Here is a 20,292-nt window from a genome sequence, read left to right on the forward strand (position 1 = left end):
TCACCCGACCTCAATAAATGTACAAGCTAGTAGTTTATCACAACCTGTCAATATTGCTGGTACCCCATTGGCAGAAGTGTGTCAGTCATATACATATACAGTTACAGGTGGTGGAATCAATCAGCTTATGAGCCTAGTAAAATAACTCAAACAATATCAAAAAGTTATATGTTTTCATAAGAATATGTTGTGTATCCATAAGCCACAAGGTTTATATGCTCATGCCTATAGATCCTAAAGCTTTATGAATAAGGCTCATGTGTTTGATATTATATGAGCACTCTCTGAGCAGCATATTTTCCTTGGTGGTCTGTGGCTTTTATTCCTTGGTTTTACATAAATTGCTCAGAATGTTTATTTAGTAGGTGTCAGTTTTACTCTGGGTCCACACTATACTGCCATAGAGGAACCCCAACTGGGTTTTGATAAACAGCTTCAGAGATATTGGATTGCATCGTTGCAAATGATATGAAGAATAATTTGCAAGGTTTTGAGATCACATACAATCTGAAGTTGGATTGGCAGATTTAGGAACAAAGAGATTCTATGGAGACCAAACTGAATACCAACCCAGTTAAACAACTATGGCTAGAGCAGTAGAGACCTAGTTTGAGGCAAATTTGCTGTATCAAACCCGAAGTCTCCCTTGATGTTCCATGCAGTGGCCTTAAAACTAATCTCCTGAAACTAAGTTCCAAGCCACAAAGTGGCTATGTGTTCCCTCAGCTTAAGAGTGTATTTTGTCAGTGACAGTGGTTACACATCTATTTCTCTTCTTAAAGTAATGATTGTGTCTACTCAATAAGTCAATTCAATGTTCTGTTCTGTTTGTCTTTTGTTCACCTTAAAGAGTGAGTTGCTTCAAATGGCATTTACATTTTTTTTTTTAATTTAGTAATCGGCAATTGATTTTACCTCATTTTTCTCCCAATTTGAAATGTCCGATTGTATTTTAGGCTCAGCTCACCGTTACCACCCCTGCACTGACTCGGGAGCGGCGAAGACATGCTGTCCTCTGAAGCGTGTGCCGTCAGCCGACCGCTTCTTTTCACTCTGCAGGCCTCCCATGCAGCCAACCCAAAGCTACAGTGTTGGATGACAATGCAGCTCTGGGCAGCTTACAGGCAAGCCCACAGGCGCCTGGCCAGTCTACAGGGGTCGCTGGTGCGCTGTGGGTTGAGGACATCCTGGCCAACCTAAGCCCTCCCCCCGGGGCAGTGCTTGGCGAATTGTCTGGACTTGAACTGGTGACCTCCAGGCTATAGGGCGCACCCTGAATTCCACGCGGAGCGCTACCGGATGCGCCACTTTAATTTAAATTTTAATATTTTGTTTTTATGTTTCCCCTACAATGTATGGTATTTGCATTTATAAACATTGTAAGGGAAATCAAATTAAATGACATTTCAAATTACTTACACTTTAATAAAAATTAGCTTGTTCTGCTAGAAAGCAATATACAAGGGGTTTCTCTGAGAATCCCTTCATTACACAAGATTAATTAACAGTTACATCAATTGCTTCCGACACAGCTGTGTCAACATGTGCACTGTGGAATCACAATACCCTTGAAACTCTTTGAAGACTTTTTTCAATGTATGATCTTGGCACATGCAAGTGTGGCTTATGATGCTTTATGACTTCAAAGGTGTAACAGAATAATGTGTAACATGCGCCCAGCCAGTCTAAAGGGGTCGGTGGTGTGCGGTGAACCAAGGACACTCAGCCCGGTTTTATAGAGCGTCAAGTCATTTATATGTAAGTGTGTTGTCATCAAGTCATTTATAGCTATTTCGGGATAGAAATTACCTGAAAGCTTTTTGATCCCTACAGTTGATTGCACACTTAAATGAAAAAAAGCACATGTTTTATAGTATACATACTATTGTGAGTATTGCGAGTTGTAAGTAATATCTTTGCAATTAGGAGAAGTATAGTATTATAGTATTTCTCATATTGTCAAGCTTTTTGATTTTTCAAAAAGAAATCTCTGTTTACAAGCCATACTTTCAGTTACTGTTGCATTTGTTTGGTCAATTCACCAGGAGGGTGAAAGTGTCCCTATCAGTTCAATGGCTTCTTTCCTGTCATTAACCAACCAGCTACTTCCCCTATTGACTGACATGCTTTCAACCAGTAACATGCTTTGACCCAGAAGACTCTGCTGAGGTGAAATGACCCAGGAAGAGAATATAGCACTGAAATTGGGGACTTTCTTTCACCCAAGGTAGGACCAGATATCATGTTTTAAACAGAAAATACATGTTTGCTATAACACTTAGATCAGTGGAATCATTTTGTTAGGTAGAATTACATTAAGTAAGTAGTTTGTTTCTCATTGGAATAATGTGGAATTTATTTGAAACTAGACTTGAAAATATGCAAATCCTGCATCTCAACCAGTTTTCTGCAAGTTGAATCCATTGCCTGAACGCACAGGGCAAAGACATTTTTGTTTATGTATTTCTGTTTTAGATTTGTCAGCTTTGTAAATGTACAGGTTATTCATAAAAAAAAATGTAAGTTTCATTCTGCCAACAGTCCCCAAGGTTTTCAGTAGAAATCTGGAAACTATGTTGGGTTTTCCCAGAACAAATAGGTGATTTGGCTCCAGTCCCATAACTTTATTATGAGGTAATGATACAAATACAGCTGTCTCAGCTGATGCCAAGAAATTCCATTTCATGCCTCATTCCATCAGTTAAAGAAAAAAAAAAAATAACAGAAACGCTTTTTATGCAAACTATTGTAAATAAAACCATTTACTGCTGGAATTTTAGATCTGAAATATTTATAGGTAAACACAGAACAAAGCGTAAGGTCTTGGTTTCCAGATATATATCTTTGTAAACATTTGTAAGCTTTTTATGTTCTCCTATAAAGTACTACAATACATCTGCACATATTTCCCAGAATGAAAGAATAATTAGTAAGAAAAAAAAAACACTTGTTTGAATCCTGTCTCATAGCATCCCATTTCATAACATTATTATTTTTGAACATTGTATACTGCCTGCATGTACAATCCAATGATTATAAGTTTTGGCAGAGCTGTGTTTTAGTTTAGTAACCGTCTGGCGCCATCACTGGTGAAACTTGTAATTATTTCAACCGCATAGAAGCAGTGTGGACCAAAAGCATTTTTTTAATTTGTTTAATATGCATAACAATGGATGCATTTTATCAAGTAACAAATGTATTTGATTTTGCTTAATGGTTTACCTACAGTGGGTGGATATAAAATTAGACGCATCTGCCGTAACACTATCAATAGGGTGTAGAGCTGTGATGGGCAGCTAGATTGGCACATTTTATCCCCCAAACCTAGTGCATCTGCCTGGGAACACAATTATAGAGACAGATAAGAGGGTCACTCCTACAGTGTTCTAGCAGCAGCACAGGGAAAACTATAACACCCTAAAGGGATACTAGTTTATATAATAAATATGTGATAATTAGTGCAACACTGCCCGTTACACTAACAGAGCCAGAACAAGAGTATATCAATGATTTCCACTTGAGTCTCCAGTTTATTCATTTTTTATTAAAGCAATCTTCTCGACTGACACTTATTTCCATTTTTTTTAAATGATTGCATATTGAAAGTATGTTTGTTTTTACAATTATTGTATAAATAATACTAGCCAATTTAACAAAATTCCCCAGCGGTGTGGGTTAGTTTTAAGAATTTCCAGGAGGATACATATTATTATTATTTATTTCTTTGCAGATGTCCTTATCCAGGGCGACTTACAATTGTTACAAGATATCACATTATTTTTACATACAATTACATTATTTTTTACACATTATTTTTACATACAATTTATACAGGTGGGTTTTTACTGGAACAATCCAGGTAAAGTACCTTGCTCAAGGGTACAACAGCAGTGTCCCCCACCTGGGATTGAACCCACGACCCTCTGGTCAAGAGTCCAGAGCCTTAACCACTACTCCACACTGCTGCCCTTTTATGGGCAGCAGTGTGGAGTATGGGTAGCTGAAAATCCTCAAGTCATGTTAAAGAACGAGAATGTTGTGGGGCTAGGTAGCAGAGTGGACTCTTATCTTTCTGGTTACGTGTGAAATGAGTTTGGTGGTTCCACCTATCCCACCACAAATAGAAAACATTATTCACATTTGTACTGTAGCATGAATGGGTAGGCAGGGGTCCTTTTGGGATCAGACATATTGGACTTGAATGGGGGAGGCAATTTATTAAGTTAATTTCAGCCAGTTAAAGGATGAGCTTTAACATTCTATTCTGGGTTCCACTTTGACCCCACATGAAGTTCAAGTTACAATTTTCTGGTATGTATTTAGCATTTCTGGGAAGCTGAAGTACTCAGACTGACATATGCCCTGGTTATCCCGGGGCTGAATTAATTGAATTGGTGCTGCTGTTATAAATCATGCACTCAATACCTGAATAGTTTATGCAGTACCATTTCTCAATAAAACAATGGGAAAAAAACATTATTGTGATTCTGTTATAAAATATACTAGATCTGTCTGCTAAATTGCCATTCACATGAGTCCCGAGCAGCCGTTGAAATCAATACTGAAGGCAGGGCCAGGAGGAAATCTGGAAATACTTTAGCCTTCTTATTCAATTTCCTTTCAAACTCACAGGCTGACGATGGTAAATAATTGCTTTAATTCTAATAAGGATACTTTCATTACCGTAATGTCTTTAGCATGTTTGAAGTGTATTCAGTTTCATTGCAAATTTCTTTTTAATTTCCTTTCCGCCACAGGAAGTTGGTGCTGAACGCTAGTCTCTAACAGGTAAAGAAATATTACACTTGTAATTGCTTGCTTATTCTACTCTGCACTTCTGGCTGCTACTATTTTAATAACACCATCCCAATTGCTTTGTAAAAATGTTGTAGCTCAAATTCTGTTCTGTATGGGTCCTTCATGGTTGAAATGTGCTATCTCTGGAGGTGAAACGGCTTTGGTTGCAAAACATTGAAAATTAAGTTCCCACATAGACGAGAAATAATGAAATTCTGTACAAAACACATGTTTCAAAATATATAGTGCAGATATTTTTTGACTTTTTGACTTGCCTTTTCATGAATGTATAAATACACCTTAATATTTTAAGGAGTGCCAGTTTATATAGAGGAACCAAAAAACAAAGTGCTGTTGGCGTTCTAAAAATAATTAATAAATAAATAGATATTCTTCTGCCAGCGACATTTTTCATGTAGGAACTCTGTTTCAGAAGTGCGTGGGACGAGGAGGTTATTTTATCTGTAGCACCTGCTGCTGTTTTTGGTGCTGTTATGGAAACAAACTGACAGCTGATGCAGACTACGTGATCCATGTTTTTTTACCCCCCAAGTAATAACTGAAAACAGTAACTAAGAAATAAAACGCATTTACTTTGTGAGTTATAAAAATGAATTCCGAACGCTTTACATTGCCTGTGGATGAATATTTGGGTAAGTGATTTGTTTTAAAGTCGTACAGTGTACAGTCACCGTGAAAACGTCCCCTAAATATTAAGTTACTATGCTTTTTAACCGTGTAGATGGTATTTTATTATTATTGTTATTATTATTATTATTATTATTATTATTATTAATATTATCATGTATTTATTTTCATCCAAGGCAAGCAGTTGGGATGTATTTTTTAATTGGATTAAATGTATTTTTGAGTTGTAGAGATATAGATAGCAGAAAGACCGCGCAGTTCATACAATGCATTTTACAGCATCCTAGGTCTGGAACACTTCTCCTGGTACCAGGAATGCTGCGGCTGTCAAATGCATTGTGGACAACTTAGATGCACTGTGTGAGAGACATTTTAAACAGCATGTTGCTGTATGTCACACAGACACTAATTAAACAGAAATGCTTACATACATTTTTTTTAAATTAATGTCTGTTGCTATTTTATACAACGTTTTGTGGTGTAATATTATTTCACAAAGACAGTTACTGTTATTCAAAGCATGTCTGCAAGCATTTAATAATTATTTCTCTAAACATTAAAACACACACACACATATATACACACACACACACACACACACACACACACACACACACACACACACACACACACACACAATCTTTATCTGATGCAAAACAGTACCAATAAAAACGCCCTTCTTTAGTTTATAGTTTTGTTATTTGAAGTTGTTTCTGCACACAATCATGTTCTACAATAATGCAGAGAATGCATACTTTCCAAAAATAATGGCTTTCCCTGAAATGTATGCTTTTATATTTCAGTTAGAGCAAGGAAATGTTATTGTAAGCTTTTTAAAATGATTCCGCCCCTTTAAAACAACCAAAAAGTTGAGAGCTGGATCAAGAAAGTTTTACAGGCCCCCCATGACAGACCTTCAAACGACACATGATGAACTACACAGTAGAATGACTTTCAGAGCTTGGGTGTATCTCTTTCAAAGTTAATGCCTGTTTTCTGATGCTGTAACATATCTCAAGTTTGTTTAGATGCCCTGGCCCTGGGGGGAGTGGATTAAGTTTTTTCTTGCGAGCTTGAAGAATTTTTTTTTTAAAAAAGACATAAAAGACATAAAATCCTTAAGGCAGAAGCACTGGATGCCAAGGATTTAATATCAGGCTGTAAAAGTGTGTATTCTGTAAAAGTTTAAGTAAATATGAATAACTGTCCGTGAATTATTCTACATGGCATTGTATGATTTGAAATAAACAAAACAACTAAAGATGTATCTCATTATAAAGTTGCCTGAGAATGTGTAGTTTCTTATGGAAAGACATTTTTTTAAATAAATAATGTCTGCCAACTTCATAATTGGAGAGTACCGAACATGTCACCCCTTAAGCTAAGTGTGGAAAGATTTATAGAAACAGTAGCTTTCATCTGGATGAGTTTCAGTCATTGTTTCTGTAGTGTGCTGCGCTCTTGCCTTTGAAAGCTTTCACATGACAATGTTTTGATCCTTTAATTTAAGGAGAACAAATAGTGTGAAAGTTTTTTAGTATAACTACGTCATTCCTATTTCTCTCACTTTTGTACAGCTTAGTATTGCATGTTAGGGCTTGAGCACCAGTGCCTGCAGATCTCCTAGTCGTTATTATTGCTGGAATCACTAATCTTTCCTGCAGGGGTAATGGGACCAAGTGGCAAGTTCTGAGCAGCCGAGCAGTTTCTTTGTCTACACCTTCCAGGTGGCTACCATCTTGCCCCAGTACTGTGGATTCAAGTTACAACAGCACAATATTATTACCGGTAATTGGGATATATTTACATCTGGTCGAAGCGTGGAGTTTTGGAAACCCCCCCCCCCCCCGTAAATTTATATTGAAATTTAAGGACACCACCTGCCTTGATCTCAGCCTAGGGTGGAAGCACGTGTATCTCGAGAAGTTTCTATTGAGCTAAGAAAATCCTGCATGTAACATAATGCAGCTAGACATATACTTGCAATGTCCAGCCTACTGACCCTGTTTTTACAGAGATGTGCTGGGGGGGGGGGGTACACTTCCTGCTGTCATGTGCCAGTCACACGGCAGAATTACAATTACAAGAAAGGCACAGCAGAATACACGCTACCCTGGCCTCCACATAATATTCCCATGAGCTCTGTAGAACAATTTGGAATAATCTTGACCCCACTATTTATATAGTGTTTTATAAAAGTAACACATAACAAAGACTGGGATCAAGATCAAGATGAGTGCAATTAGTTTTATTATTTATGTATGTATTTATTTATTTATTTTCTTATTTTCTTTAATTGATTGATACATTTACTTAACTTTTTTCTGGTGTTTGTAATAATTCAGATTCTGGTTCTGGTGCTTCAGTACTGAGTTATCATAATATTTCCTGGGATTTGTATTTGGGCTTTGTCTGGACAATCATACTGTACCTTCCTGGCACTGATGTTGTCCAGGTTTTAGTTCTCTTCTGCCAATAAAAAAAAAGTAACATTTTCAATCTGGAGAGTTCAGTTTAATTCTTCCAAAGAGGACACTGATGTTAAAATCAGTACTCTTGGTACAGTAATATGAAAGTGACACTGTGCTTAGGCTAATTGCTGAATGCTGAAAGTACAGAACTAAAAGGTTCTGGCAGGGGTTGAAGTGTGTACCACAACCAGTAAGTGTCAGAAAAATTCATTTTTATGAGTCGTCTAGATCAGTGGTTTTCAACCCCCAGTCCTGGGGACCCACTGTGTCTGCTGTTTTTCGTTCCAACTGAGCTCTCAATTACTTAATTACTAGACCCTTAATTGAAATGATAATTGGCTTAATTAGACCTTTTTAATTGTTTTCAGCTCTTAAACAGTTGCACATTTCGAGTTACTTATAAAATGTTATAGCTAACTTGAACTATGCAACTGTTTAAGAGCTGAAAACAAGTAAAAATGTCTAATTAAGCAAATTCAAAACAATTAAGGGTCTAGTTAAGTAATTGAGAGCTCAATTGGAATGAAAACCAGCAGACACAGTGGGTCCCCAGGACCAGGGTTGAGAAACACTGATCTCGATGATTTATTATTTTTTTATTGATTAAACAGAGTGTTGAGTTGTCTGATAGGAATTCAGTTAATTATTATACTATATATTAAAATAACTAACACCTGGTACTTGGCAATACACGTTCTACCGTTTCTGTGTTTAAGAAAGCAGTTTATAGTATTGTACACAAACATAATGCAAAGTTATGTATTAGTTTATATAACCAAAATAATTTAATTTGTTTTCTTGTAGTGTGATTTGTTCTGATCTTCTTTTTTGTTTTTTAATGACCAGGATTTTTTTTTGTAAAACCAAATTAAAGTAGCTTATAAAACATCCTTTGAATGTAGCCTAAGAACTTGGCCTACTTTGTTAGATGGCATGTACATTTGTGTTAAAGAAAAATAGGGTACTGAATAAAATGCAACTTTTAAGATCCGTCTCTTTGTCATTCAGGCTACCGCGTAGTATTAAATTGCCACTCGCAAAATGCTGCATTTTAGCAGGTCATACTTTATACTGCAGATTTATAGCTAAGCAAATACAGAAAGGCACTACTTTCCATACCTTGTCAAGGGTTTATTAAATGTAGGTTGATTTAGGGGTTGGTTGCATATAGTACATGCATACATGAGTACAGCACAAGTTCGTCAAATAGATCTGTCTATTATTTTCCTCTTGGTAAGGTAAGAATAATGTTTGACTTCTACAGTACAGTTCCCAGGGATTTATACGACAGTATATTAGGAGGGTAAAATATAGTAATACTACATCACGGCCATCCTTCATTCCCACCTGACGTCTCCTTTTTACTAAACAAACAATATTCCACAGTGATATGGCTACAGCAAAGTGGTTAATGGTCAGGAAGGAACTCTATATCGCGGATTATTTTAAATGGTAGGACCTTCCAGGATTGTAGCTTCAAGCAAGTAATGTGAGAGGAATTAGTATTGCATTTAGCAAATGTATTCGGGCAAGGAGGAAAATCCAGATGTGCACTCACAACCTTGAAAGTGTATTCACTTTTATTTACTATTTAACAAAGGCATATATCATTTTTCGCACTATTCAGTTTATTCAAATGGAAGCAGAAGATAATGTTCATTTTCACCTTTGTACTAAAAAAAAAAAAAATTAATTATCTAAATTATGTCACTGTTTACAGTAGATCTGCTACTGTAAACAGTAGCAGATCTAATTATCTAAATTATGTCACTGTTTACAGTAGATCTGCTACTGAATACAATTCAATAGCCCACACGGTAACTTAAAAAAGGACCCACTGTTTGCTTCCATTTGCCAGTAAATCACAGGCAAGTCAGTGAACAATGACCTACAATTTAAGTAGCCAACAGATCAGATGTGACAGGTGGACAGGGACAGCAGTGTCACTTGCACAGATAATAATAACTGTATAGTGTTAAATGTTATGACGAGAGTTGGAGAAAGTAGTGTTTTTAGAGAATTAAGAACCACTTGTGATGCAAGATCTGCTTTATTTATCGTAGCACATCTCACATAGTTTTGAATACTAGTCCTGTCTGTACTTGGCTACCTTTATAAACTCATTATCAAGTCATTAATGTGCATGCATGTGCATATCAAAGTATCTATCTATGTATTTGCTGTACATTTTATATACCGGCACCTACTACTGTATATTGTATGTCAAAAAATTTTATATGTAAAATAATCCCCCTGAGGATGCAGGTGTATTTTATTTTATATTTGATTATAATAAAATGTTCTCCCTTTCTCTCTCAAACATTTTTCACTTTTATTGATGAGAATAGCATTCATTATTTTGTCTGATCTAAAATCAAGTAATTATCATGGCTTTAGATATCTATGTGTATGTATTCCTTAAATTATAATCTGGATTATAAAGTTTTAAACTTCACATGCTGTGTGCCTCATCCGTATTATTGTAGTACTTAGCCAGTTTAACAAATACCAATCACAGGCTGTCTCACACATACATTCCACAAACATTCCACTAATATTCCACAAGATAACTCAATATTCCACATATCTTATTCTGAATACTGCTTACCTTATACTGAATATGCCGTTTACACAAGTTGAATACTTATTCTGAATACTGAGTATTTCTGAATAATAATAGAATATTAACCTGCATGTAAACATACTGATACTGTAGTTCATCAATAGCAGAATAAGTAGATTGCAAGATTTGAAATATCATTTCCATAGCTGAATAATTTTCAGTAAAGGTAAACTTAAATACAATTTGTTTTGCCGTTTTAACAAAAGAACATGAGTAGTCTAATACAGTTTAAATGAACACATAATATGGCTTTGTAATACAAATGCAAGTGTTGGCATGTTGTTTAGAATGCAGTTCTTTTTTGTGGTCTTTCATGGAATGCCTCCAAGAACTTGCTGTACTGTAGCTCTCTTGTGGTTGTCTGTTTCAGCTCTAGAACATGTACCCTTCTACATTGAAGACGCACTGAGCCAACTGTTGGAGCACAAAGAAGAGTACACCCAATTTGGCATTGTAAGATTTTTTGCAGATTAGTAAGTATGACCATTAACACTTTTCACTCAGGGATTTCAACAGATATTAAATTCAGAAGATCACAGTTGCTGGCCATACATCTCAAATAACTTACGTATTCCCATGTGGCTTTTATAGCAGCTTTAGTGAAGGACTTGAACGAGCTAGTTAACATTTTCACGAGAAACTCGTGTTTACATATGTACATGGGCGTTGATTTCACGAGCATTTCCTGGACACAAGAAATGGAGACTTTCACGATAAAATACTGACACCGTTTTTTGGGACACTTTCACGTGCTTTCCCTGCCAAGTTACACGTGTATTGTCCATTCACGTGAAATAATCACACATGTAAACTGGCCTATTGATGACACTCCTCATATTCAATGCAGGGTCATAGGTGGAGAGGGAAGTTGCAGTATTCATTTAAAATATTGGCATGTGTGAAAAACCTGATTTGTGAGTACAATATATGTATACTGTACAAACATGGAGGATTTCTAGTGGGCCATTCCTTCCTTACTATATCTGCTTGTCTATGATACAGCTACAATTTTCTTTGGTTTATGTACTGTAGTTGGTGCACTATTAAAGGTAGAGAACAGGGTTAGGTGGGTCAAACATACCTCAAAACTTAAAATAAAACAAATTAATAGTCTTATAGACCAGACAAGGAAATAAAAATCAAAAACAATTTTGGATTAAGAAAATAACAGCCATTGTAGACATCTGTGGACAGCAAGTTACTGCAAATGTTATCTTGGCTTAAAGTGTGATTCTTTGGCAAAAAATGTATAACCTTTAGTTACCATTCCTTCATTGTGCTGTCTGTTTTTTTTTTCATTTTAATTAAAACTGTCAACAGATTTGAACGCTTACAGCTCTGCTATGTTTGTGTTGACATCGTGATTGAAGCATGAAAAAATCCCCACAGAAACTAACACCTAGCTGTTGCTACAAAATCTGTTATTTTGAGAAGTGTATGAGAGTGTGAAACGTGTGATTAGGTTTTGTCTTTATGCAATTTCCTAACCAACTAAAAGCTAAAGCTAAAAAAAAAGTATGGCATTGAGATCTGTAGATTGTACTGTACATTATGTTACTGTTTTTCCTAGTTCTAGGCTTCCTGATGGCAGCAATTAAAAAAAAAGAAATACAAAAAAGTATTCTCTGAATGCAAACTTCTCCTCATCCAGAAGACCAGGGGGTCCTATTTTGAGTATATCCAGCGAAGAAGGGTTTCTGTGCTTTGAATTAGAGTGACTGACTGTTTACTTACAGCATCAGTACTTACCCTTTGGTGGAAAAACACAGTTGCATGATTTTACAATAATAAACTCATTCAGTAAAATAACTAACAATTCAATTCAATAAAATAACTTATTTTAAATTAATTAATACATTACAGCTAATGTAGTCAACTATATAGTATCGTTGTCAATGTATTTTAGCTTTGCCAAGGTGAATTGTTCGCTAAAATCAAACAGTTTATGATTACAGAATATGATAATATTCTGATCTCTAGGGGATTTTTTTTTTTTTAAAGAATTCAGAGTAACAGCTTTATACAATATGTATTTGAGAGCTGTGATTTTCCTTTTCTATTTACCAAGCACTGAAAGCTCAGTTTGTTCACAACAATATAAAGTCAATACCAAAGTCAACAGCAGGATAAACAAAGCTTTGCTTTTAAGATGTTATCAAGCCCCAAATGATCAAACTTAGGTTGTTATGTAATGAATACAAAGCAAACACACTTTTGCAAATATAAAATGTTAGGCTAACATAAAATCCAAATATTAGAGCTGAAGTCATTGCAAGTGTAGTTTACATGCTCAATGCTGAAAGGAGCACATTCACAATGAAACTGACTAGGATCAAACTGCCCTGGCGACTCTTTTGTGTGAAAAAAAAAAAAAAAAAAAAAAGCTTACCCAAGAAATATTTGCTGATTTGAATGTGCCTGCAACACCTGCAGAGGGTTTTTCTATAAGCAGTTTGCATTCTACTAACTGTATACTATAATTTATATTCTTTGTGTTTTACCTGTATGCAGAAGAAAAAGCTTTATACTGCTTATGACTTTGATAATCTCATACCCTCTTTTAAGTAACAGTGATTGATAGAAGAAAGCGGTGATGCATTTCTCAGTTCATGTTGACAGCTAAGAGATCCACAACACAGAGTTTGTGCCTGCATGTAACACATGTTCCAGAAACACTGTTGTTACTGTACATCAGATACTTTATCAGTGTTTTAATTGCCATTTTAAAAGTATTCATTAGTAATGTAATTTGATCAATATTATCCCCGAAGGCAAATGCTCAGTGAGGTCATGTACTTTCTTTTATTTTTGGTGCTAATTTTATTAGAATTAACGACCTGCTTTCATTAGTAATTGAGACATATTTTTAATTTTGGACTACATTCACGAAACTTCAATCCAGTTATTTAAAAAAAAAAAAATGAAAAAAAAAATATAAGAAAGATTTTTATTCCTGGGACTTCTAGACTGTTAGTTTGAAACCGGGTGGGCACAATCAAAATAAACAAAAACAATACAACTGCCACATTATTTTCCAGTTCTGTGCTGACATCCAGTGAAGCATGCCAGAGGACATATACAGGATGCGTTTTATAAGGGCTTGCTGAGGCAGCACTGTGTTTGATTTGAATTGCACCACAAACCACGGAACAGCATGGGTCAGATAGATTACAATATAAAATCATTCGAGACAGTTATTTGACAAAGAGAAATGGGTTAGGAAAAAAAGGGAGTAATTTAAACATGAAAATCAGGTAAATGCTGTACATATTTCCATAGGCTCATTTTTTAACCTATAATATACTATACTGCATTTTTAATGGTGCCAAATCTCTTATCAATCATTTTAACAACATGAGTGCGGAAGAGTGTTATTTAACATTAAATTTATTCCTTACATTTTTTATTTATTTTTTGTCAGAGAAACAGGAACAGGCATACATTACGCTTTTACACATTGCTCCAGAGCATTGCCCTTTTTGTTTTTAATTAAAAAGGCATGTTTGTTCTCTCAGTTCTTTAGCAACCAAACATATTTATTTTAAGTACTTGCACTCCCATATACCATCGTCCCCTGCATATTTATATCCATATCATGTTGGCCTGAGTCTTTCAGAAAGATATTATCTCATTATGAGGCACGGGCCCGCAAGGAGGGTCTCATAAGCAACTCATTATAATGGGGATTAGGTTACTGCACACCGCTGAACGCTGTTACATCAAAGGGGTAGGGGTGCCCAGCTTTGTAATTGTGGCCTGATAATGCACAAAAAAGCAGGATCATTACAGGTGAAGAAAGTAGTGGAACAAAAGAGTTGGATTACTGGGTTTGAGTTTGAGGGGCTGCTCATTTGGAAACCTTTTAACTGTTTGCAGTGATACCAAGGAATATGAATGTATAAGCTTTTAATGAAGTCATGTTGTTCTCCAACCTTATAAAGCTGGCTTTGGAAATATAAAAAAGATTAAACCTGTTATATATAACAAGCCTTTTTTTTTTCTAAAGTATAGTTTACACTAAATCATATTTTGTACATGTTAGGACAGTGCATTTTGTAAGAAACTGGTCTAGGGTGGTGCTTTTAGAACTGATATGTTAAACTGCAAACATATATGTTCCCTGTATTCTTGAGTGAGTACCCAAATGCCAATTCATAATAGCAGTGTGGATTAGCAGTTAGGGCTCTGGACTCTTGACCGCAGGGTCGTGGGTTCAATCCCAGGTGAGGGAGCAAGGTACTTTACCTAGATTGCTCCAGTAAAAACCCAACTGTGAGTAATTGTATGTAAAAAATAATGTAATTGTATGTAAAATAATGTGATATCTTGTAACAATTGTAAGTCGCCCTGGATAAGGGTGTCTTCTAAGAAATAAATAATAATAATTATATATATATATATATATATATATATATAAGCTTTGTGCTTTTTCTACAGAAACTGCTTTTTAAAAGCAGAAATATCAGAATATTGTAAAAAGCTGCAGTGTAACAAATAAACTCGGTCTTTGGGTTTATGCTATATGAATTAAGATAAGCGAGCATACATTTGTATTTATTTTGTATAACGTTTGGTATAAGTGTGAGCTCTGAGCAGGGCCTCGTTCAGTGCGTTGATTCTTTCTGTCACGCTTTACAACCACTATGTCAAACTTTGCAACAAACATTCATGGAGTGCCACAGCTTTATTTGCATTCCTATGGTGTAGCAAAGTTTCTTGGCATAAATAATATCAGACATGCCTCAGACCGTGCAGGACAGATAATTGTCATCACAGAAACACAGCACGGCTCAGAGCTGTAAAACAAAAGGAACATTTTAATGGGGACGCAAACCGAATGTGACATTTTTATCAGTGTACACTTCATAATAATCTGAATTGACCAGGTGCTGATTTTCCATACGTAAAAGTCAGGAACAGCTATTGAAATCTTAAACATTATGGCAATCTTCCAAGCAGAATGTTCAATTGTATGCTTCGTTAATATTTATTGTTAGAAAGCCATGTACTGTATAAATAATATACAGACAACCTAGTGTTGAAAAACATGTGTAGGATCATCTTTGTGCAAAATTGCATTTATAATCCTGATACTTCTAACTACAAAACTTGTATTTGTATTTTTTATTACTGGTATACATTATACTGAATTTACAGCAACTAAATACATTGATGCTCCTGTGGGCCTCAAGGCATTGTACAGAAGTGGTCCCAAAATGGTACCAAAATGGTCCTAGGGTTGTCCCAATATAAACCTCTTCAATTGTTGGTTTGCCAAACCCACTACAGCATGTAGCTTGAGTGAAATGAAAAGCTTGCAACTTAAGGTACCGTTGGACAATGTGTAGCACAAGTGCAGTTTATGTACAAGCTCCTAGCTCCCTCCCCCCGTCTTTATCTGTCTCTCAACATGCACACAAGCTACCCTGCTGGCTGACAGATGCTTTCTTCTTCAGAGACAAAAGCTAGGCTTTTTTCAGATCTTTCCAGGGGCTTCCAAGCTTGGGCTTTTCCTTTCACCTACAGGTGCTGACATTTTACAGTACATATCTACAGTAACAAGCCTTAGTCTTGACTGGTGCAGTTAGTTCGTAAAACAGTGGACACTGATACTGTGTGTTATACAGTAGTTCTTCAGTTTGATTACCAGGTTACACAGATTTGGTATAAGGGCATGCTTTCTTATTTTAAAAGCATATTTCAAAGGTTATGGTTTATTGTTTATGCTTTTCATTGTTTTAATCTATAACCGTGTTGTACAAGTAGTATGTTTCATGAACTGCCCAGGCATCTCGTAAATGCATGCCAACCTTGTGCATTGGGAAGTAAGCGCTCCCAACAACTGCTTCGAAAGGTCAACCTGTTTTTACTGCTTTGTCCAGCCCAAGTTTATTTAGATAGCAGCAGATTCATAAATATGCTTTTTGTTCACAAGGCTTACAACATTTTGCAATGTGCTGCATTAGTTATTTTTTATTTATACATTTAAATCGTCTTCTTGGTACTGAATAAAAGAAGATAGTATTCCTAAACGTCTGACATTAGTGTAACAGCCCTCTTAATTTACGTTAATTTACTTTGTTTGATAAACACAAAACAGGCTCGGCAGCAATCACCACTAATGTGCATGTGCTATTGAAAGGCACCTGTGCTTGCACCACATAAAAGCTCACTGTAAAAATTAATATCAGCCCCTGCTGCATCCCAGACTATCAGCACGGTTTATTTTCTGCGAATTTCCAGATTTTTGTTTTGTTTTGTTTTGTTTTTAAAGAAAGAACTGAAATGTATCAAATAAACATCAATTAGAACTACAGCAAAAATGAGAAGAGTAGAAAAGTTGTTGTTAGTTTTGGGAGTCAGTACCAATGTGTGCACATTTGAAGAGGTAATAAAAGCATGTACAATTTTTATATCAGACGTGTCTTTATTGGGCTGGCTTTGTAGATATTGATTAATAATTTCTACAGTAAATACAGTGTATAACATCAGTATAACTGTTATGTGATTTATTTGATCTTGACAGCCGAGATTTTGCAGCCTGATTTAAATGATGTTATTTAATAGGTTGTTTTGATAACAAGGTTCTGGTCTAATGTAATTAATAAGAAATGTGGTATTTGGAGGTCTGATTCTTCTTGTGGAAGGTCCAACCAAATTTACAGCATATGTGCACTGTTTTGCCATAACACCACCCTAGATGTAATCATTAAATGGCTTCAGGTTAAAATTTTGATTCTTCATCATGTTGAAACCATATGCTTCAGAAGCTCACTGTCAAAAGGCATTCTACTGTCTTTGAGCAATATCCTGTTACTAGAAGAAAAGTGATAAATATAAAATGAATAAAATATCTATACTATGAAGATAAGAAAATAAATACAAAAATAAAATTATGAAAAAATAAATTTGGGGTACATTTCAAAATTCTCTTTAGATACTACTGTGTGATTTTTGTTAATTGTATTAGCATTTATTTTTTTTTTTTTCCCCCCCCATACAGTTTTAACAGCGTGCGAAATGGAAATCACATCCTCTTTCGAGAATTCAGCTTTGTCAAAGCCACTCCACACAACCGATCCTCCTTCCTGCGCGCATTCTGGAGGAGTTTCAGACAGATTGGAAAGAATGGAGGTAAGCACTTCCTTTTAATGCAGTGGATGAGCATCCTATTAAAGCAGCCCAATTCTGTCACTTCAACTCATAAAAGTCTGACAGGCAGTGCTTATCGCCTCAGGACAAAATAGATATCCTGTTTCCTCAGCTATTCCCCAGCACCCTGGCAGTTGCAGCAGCCAATTTTAAATTCAATTTTGTCTCAACGGTATAGTTTGACACCCGTGGACAGCGAGTCTTGAGAGATCGATGCATTTTGGGTAAAAGGTCTATTTTTATGAATTGCCAATTACCAGAGGGCACATGATAGCACCCACCATTTGCTGTCACGGGTAAAATTACTTTTCAGTTTTTCTTCTGGATGTTTAGGGAAAGGAGTAATTGCTGCAGGGCATCATGTGGGAGCTGCTTATAATGCTTGTGGTGTGGACTAATGATTTGCTGTGAATCGCTAGACTTGTGTCCTGATTGCAGACAGATATTTTAAGACTGGGCTATGGAGTACAGTATCCTCAGTTTCCATCTATAAATACAAAACACTTGATCATAAGATAAGTTGAAATACAAAAAGAAATGTTAAAAAAGGGTTATTTATTTTATTCATAATGCACTGGTATGTATATATTAAGGCTTTAAAGTTACGATCAGTTAACTAATCAATAAAACCAATATTTTGAAACCCTTTTGTTTGCTTTGTGTTTGTTAAGCTCTTAATTGCTGCACTTATTCAAGGTGAAATTGCAAGTTAAAACTTCCCAAGGTGTTTTGTCAGAAGGGGTTCTAATGGCAGAGCTGTACACCAAAGCCAAAAAACAGTCATGCTTATCAAACAATCGCTTCTTTCATAACACACAACACTATTTGTTGTTAATGCCTTCTAATGTTTGTGATTCATTGTCTATAACACAGCTGTGTTTTAGATAAACACTGGTCTATTTGAAAAGTAAATACTGGTCAGTTTGGATAGTAAATACCTCTGTAAATAACATTTCATGGGTTAAGTTGTTTAATGTACTTTTTGTTTTAGTTGTTTTTTTTTTGTTTGTTTTCTTTTTTTCTTTTTTTTTAAATAACTTAGTTGTTGCCAGTTATTATTTTTTTTATTATTTTCTCCCAATTTGGAATGGCCAATTATTTTTTTAAGCTCAGTTCACCGCTACCACCCCTGCGCTGACTCGGGAGGGCGAAGACGAACACAAGCTGTCCTCCGAAGCATGTGCCGTCAGCCGACTGCTTTTTTTCACACTGTGGACTCACGATGCAGCCACCCAAGAGCTACACCGTCAGAGGACAATGCAGCTCTCAGGCAGCTTACAGGCAAGCCCGCAGGCGCCCAGCCAGACTACAGGGGTCGCTGGTGCGCGGTGAGCCGAAGACACCCTGGCCGACCTAACCCTCCCTCCCCCGGACGACGTTCGGCCAATTGTGAGCCGCCCCGTGGGAGCTCCCGTCCACAGTCGGCTGTGGAATAGCCTGGACTTGAACCGCCGACGTCCAAGCTATAGAGCGCATCCTGCACTCCACACGGAGGGCCTTTACTGGATGCGCCACTCAGGAGACCCATTGTTTGTTTGTTTTCTAAAAGTGTGGCAGTGCTGCTCAACAAATTACCAGCTGACTTAAAACAAAAAAAAAACAATCAGTTATTTACCTGTCATGTAATAGCTTATGAAACAATTCCCTACATGTTACCTGTTAGTCCATTAGTACATTACATGTTGAGCCAGGAAGAGTTCAAATTAAAATACCAAAATGATTCTTCAGTGGAAAGCTATAATAATAGGATTTGTCAAGACATCTAGTAGAAGGCATTAATCATCTGATGCAGAGTTGTACTGAGTTGGAACACAGGGGAGGGTAATGTACAGTACATACAGATAATTAAAATGCTGTTATAAGGTAATGTTTTTCATTTTAAACCAGTACTGTATCATGTATCTGATTTAATCTGTACATTTTCATTTAATTAGCTGTATGATGTGGTAATAATTGGCTGTGGTAATAATTGTCATTTACCGGCTGGGATGTGGATGCTACAATACCACCAAAACAAAACAAAATAAAACTGTTGTAATTTACCAGATCAGTCTCATCATCATCTTTATATCAGTTTAAATACAAGCCTTTTGTCTTGGTGATTTAAAAAGCATTCTCAATGTTCAGTAAATGAACATGAAACAAGATCAAACAAACCACCAGAATAAAGCATTGCATTGAAAGGTGAAAGCCTGTCATTGGTTTCCAATAATAACTGAAAGAAGTAACCCAAAGAGGCTTGTAGAAGCATGGCCCTGCAAACTCTGCTTGCTTTAACAAGAATACAACAAGACTAAAGATGTAATTACAGACACAAATGAAAAACATTTTGTAGTCACAGTACAGTACTCTCCGTGTATAGGAACACCTCTTAAGAGAACACTTCACCTAAGAGAACACCCTTGTTGTGAAACAGATTTTCCCCATTGTAAATGCTCTGGCTAAAGGAATAGGAACTTTGGTTAAGAGAACACCTTCTTGGCACCTTCAGTCTTTTCAAAATGCACTGCTGTTTCTCTTGCTACAAAAAGTTGTAAATTGTTCGAGCGCTTGAAAAAATACCTGAATCAGACACAAGTCGCCGAGCAATTTGTGTTTTCC

The 20,292-nt window shown here is 36.1% G+C and overlaps 1 protein-coding gene across 1 annotated transcript in view; it reads left to right on the forward strand.

Annotated features, from left to right (window-relative positions):
• The first annotated feature begins 5,255 nt into the window (after positions 1-5,255).
• Positions 5,256-20,292, forward strand: part of cstpp1 (centriolar satellite-associated tubulin polyglutamylase complex regulator 1) — a 39,516-nt gene continuing 24,479 nt past the window's right edge. The window contains exons 1-3 of the mRNA XM_034053584.3: positions 5,256-5,450; positions 10,910-11,012; positions 17,543-17,673. Of these exons, the coding sequence (XP_033909475.2) occupies positions 5,408-5,450; positions 10,910-11,012; positions 17,543-17,673 (277 nt within the window). The 5' untranslated portion in view covers positions 5,256-5,407. The remainder of the gene's footprint in view (positions 5,451-10,909; positions 11,013-17,542; positions 17,674-20,292) is intronic.

This window comes from Acipenser ruthenus, chromosome 27 (genome assembly GCF_902713425.1).
Source record: "Acipenser ruthenus chromosome 27, fAciRut3.2 maternal haplotype, whole genome shotgun sequence".
NCBI lineage: Eukaryota > Metazoa > Chordata > Actinopteri > Acipenseriformes > Acipenseridae > Acipenser > Acipenser ruthenus.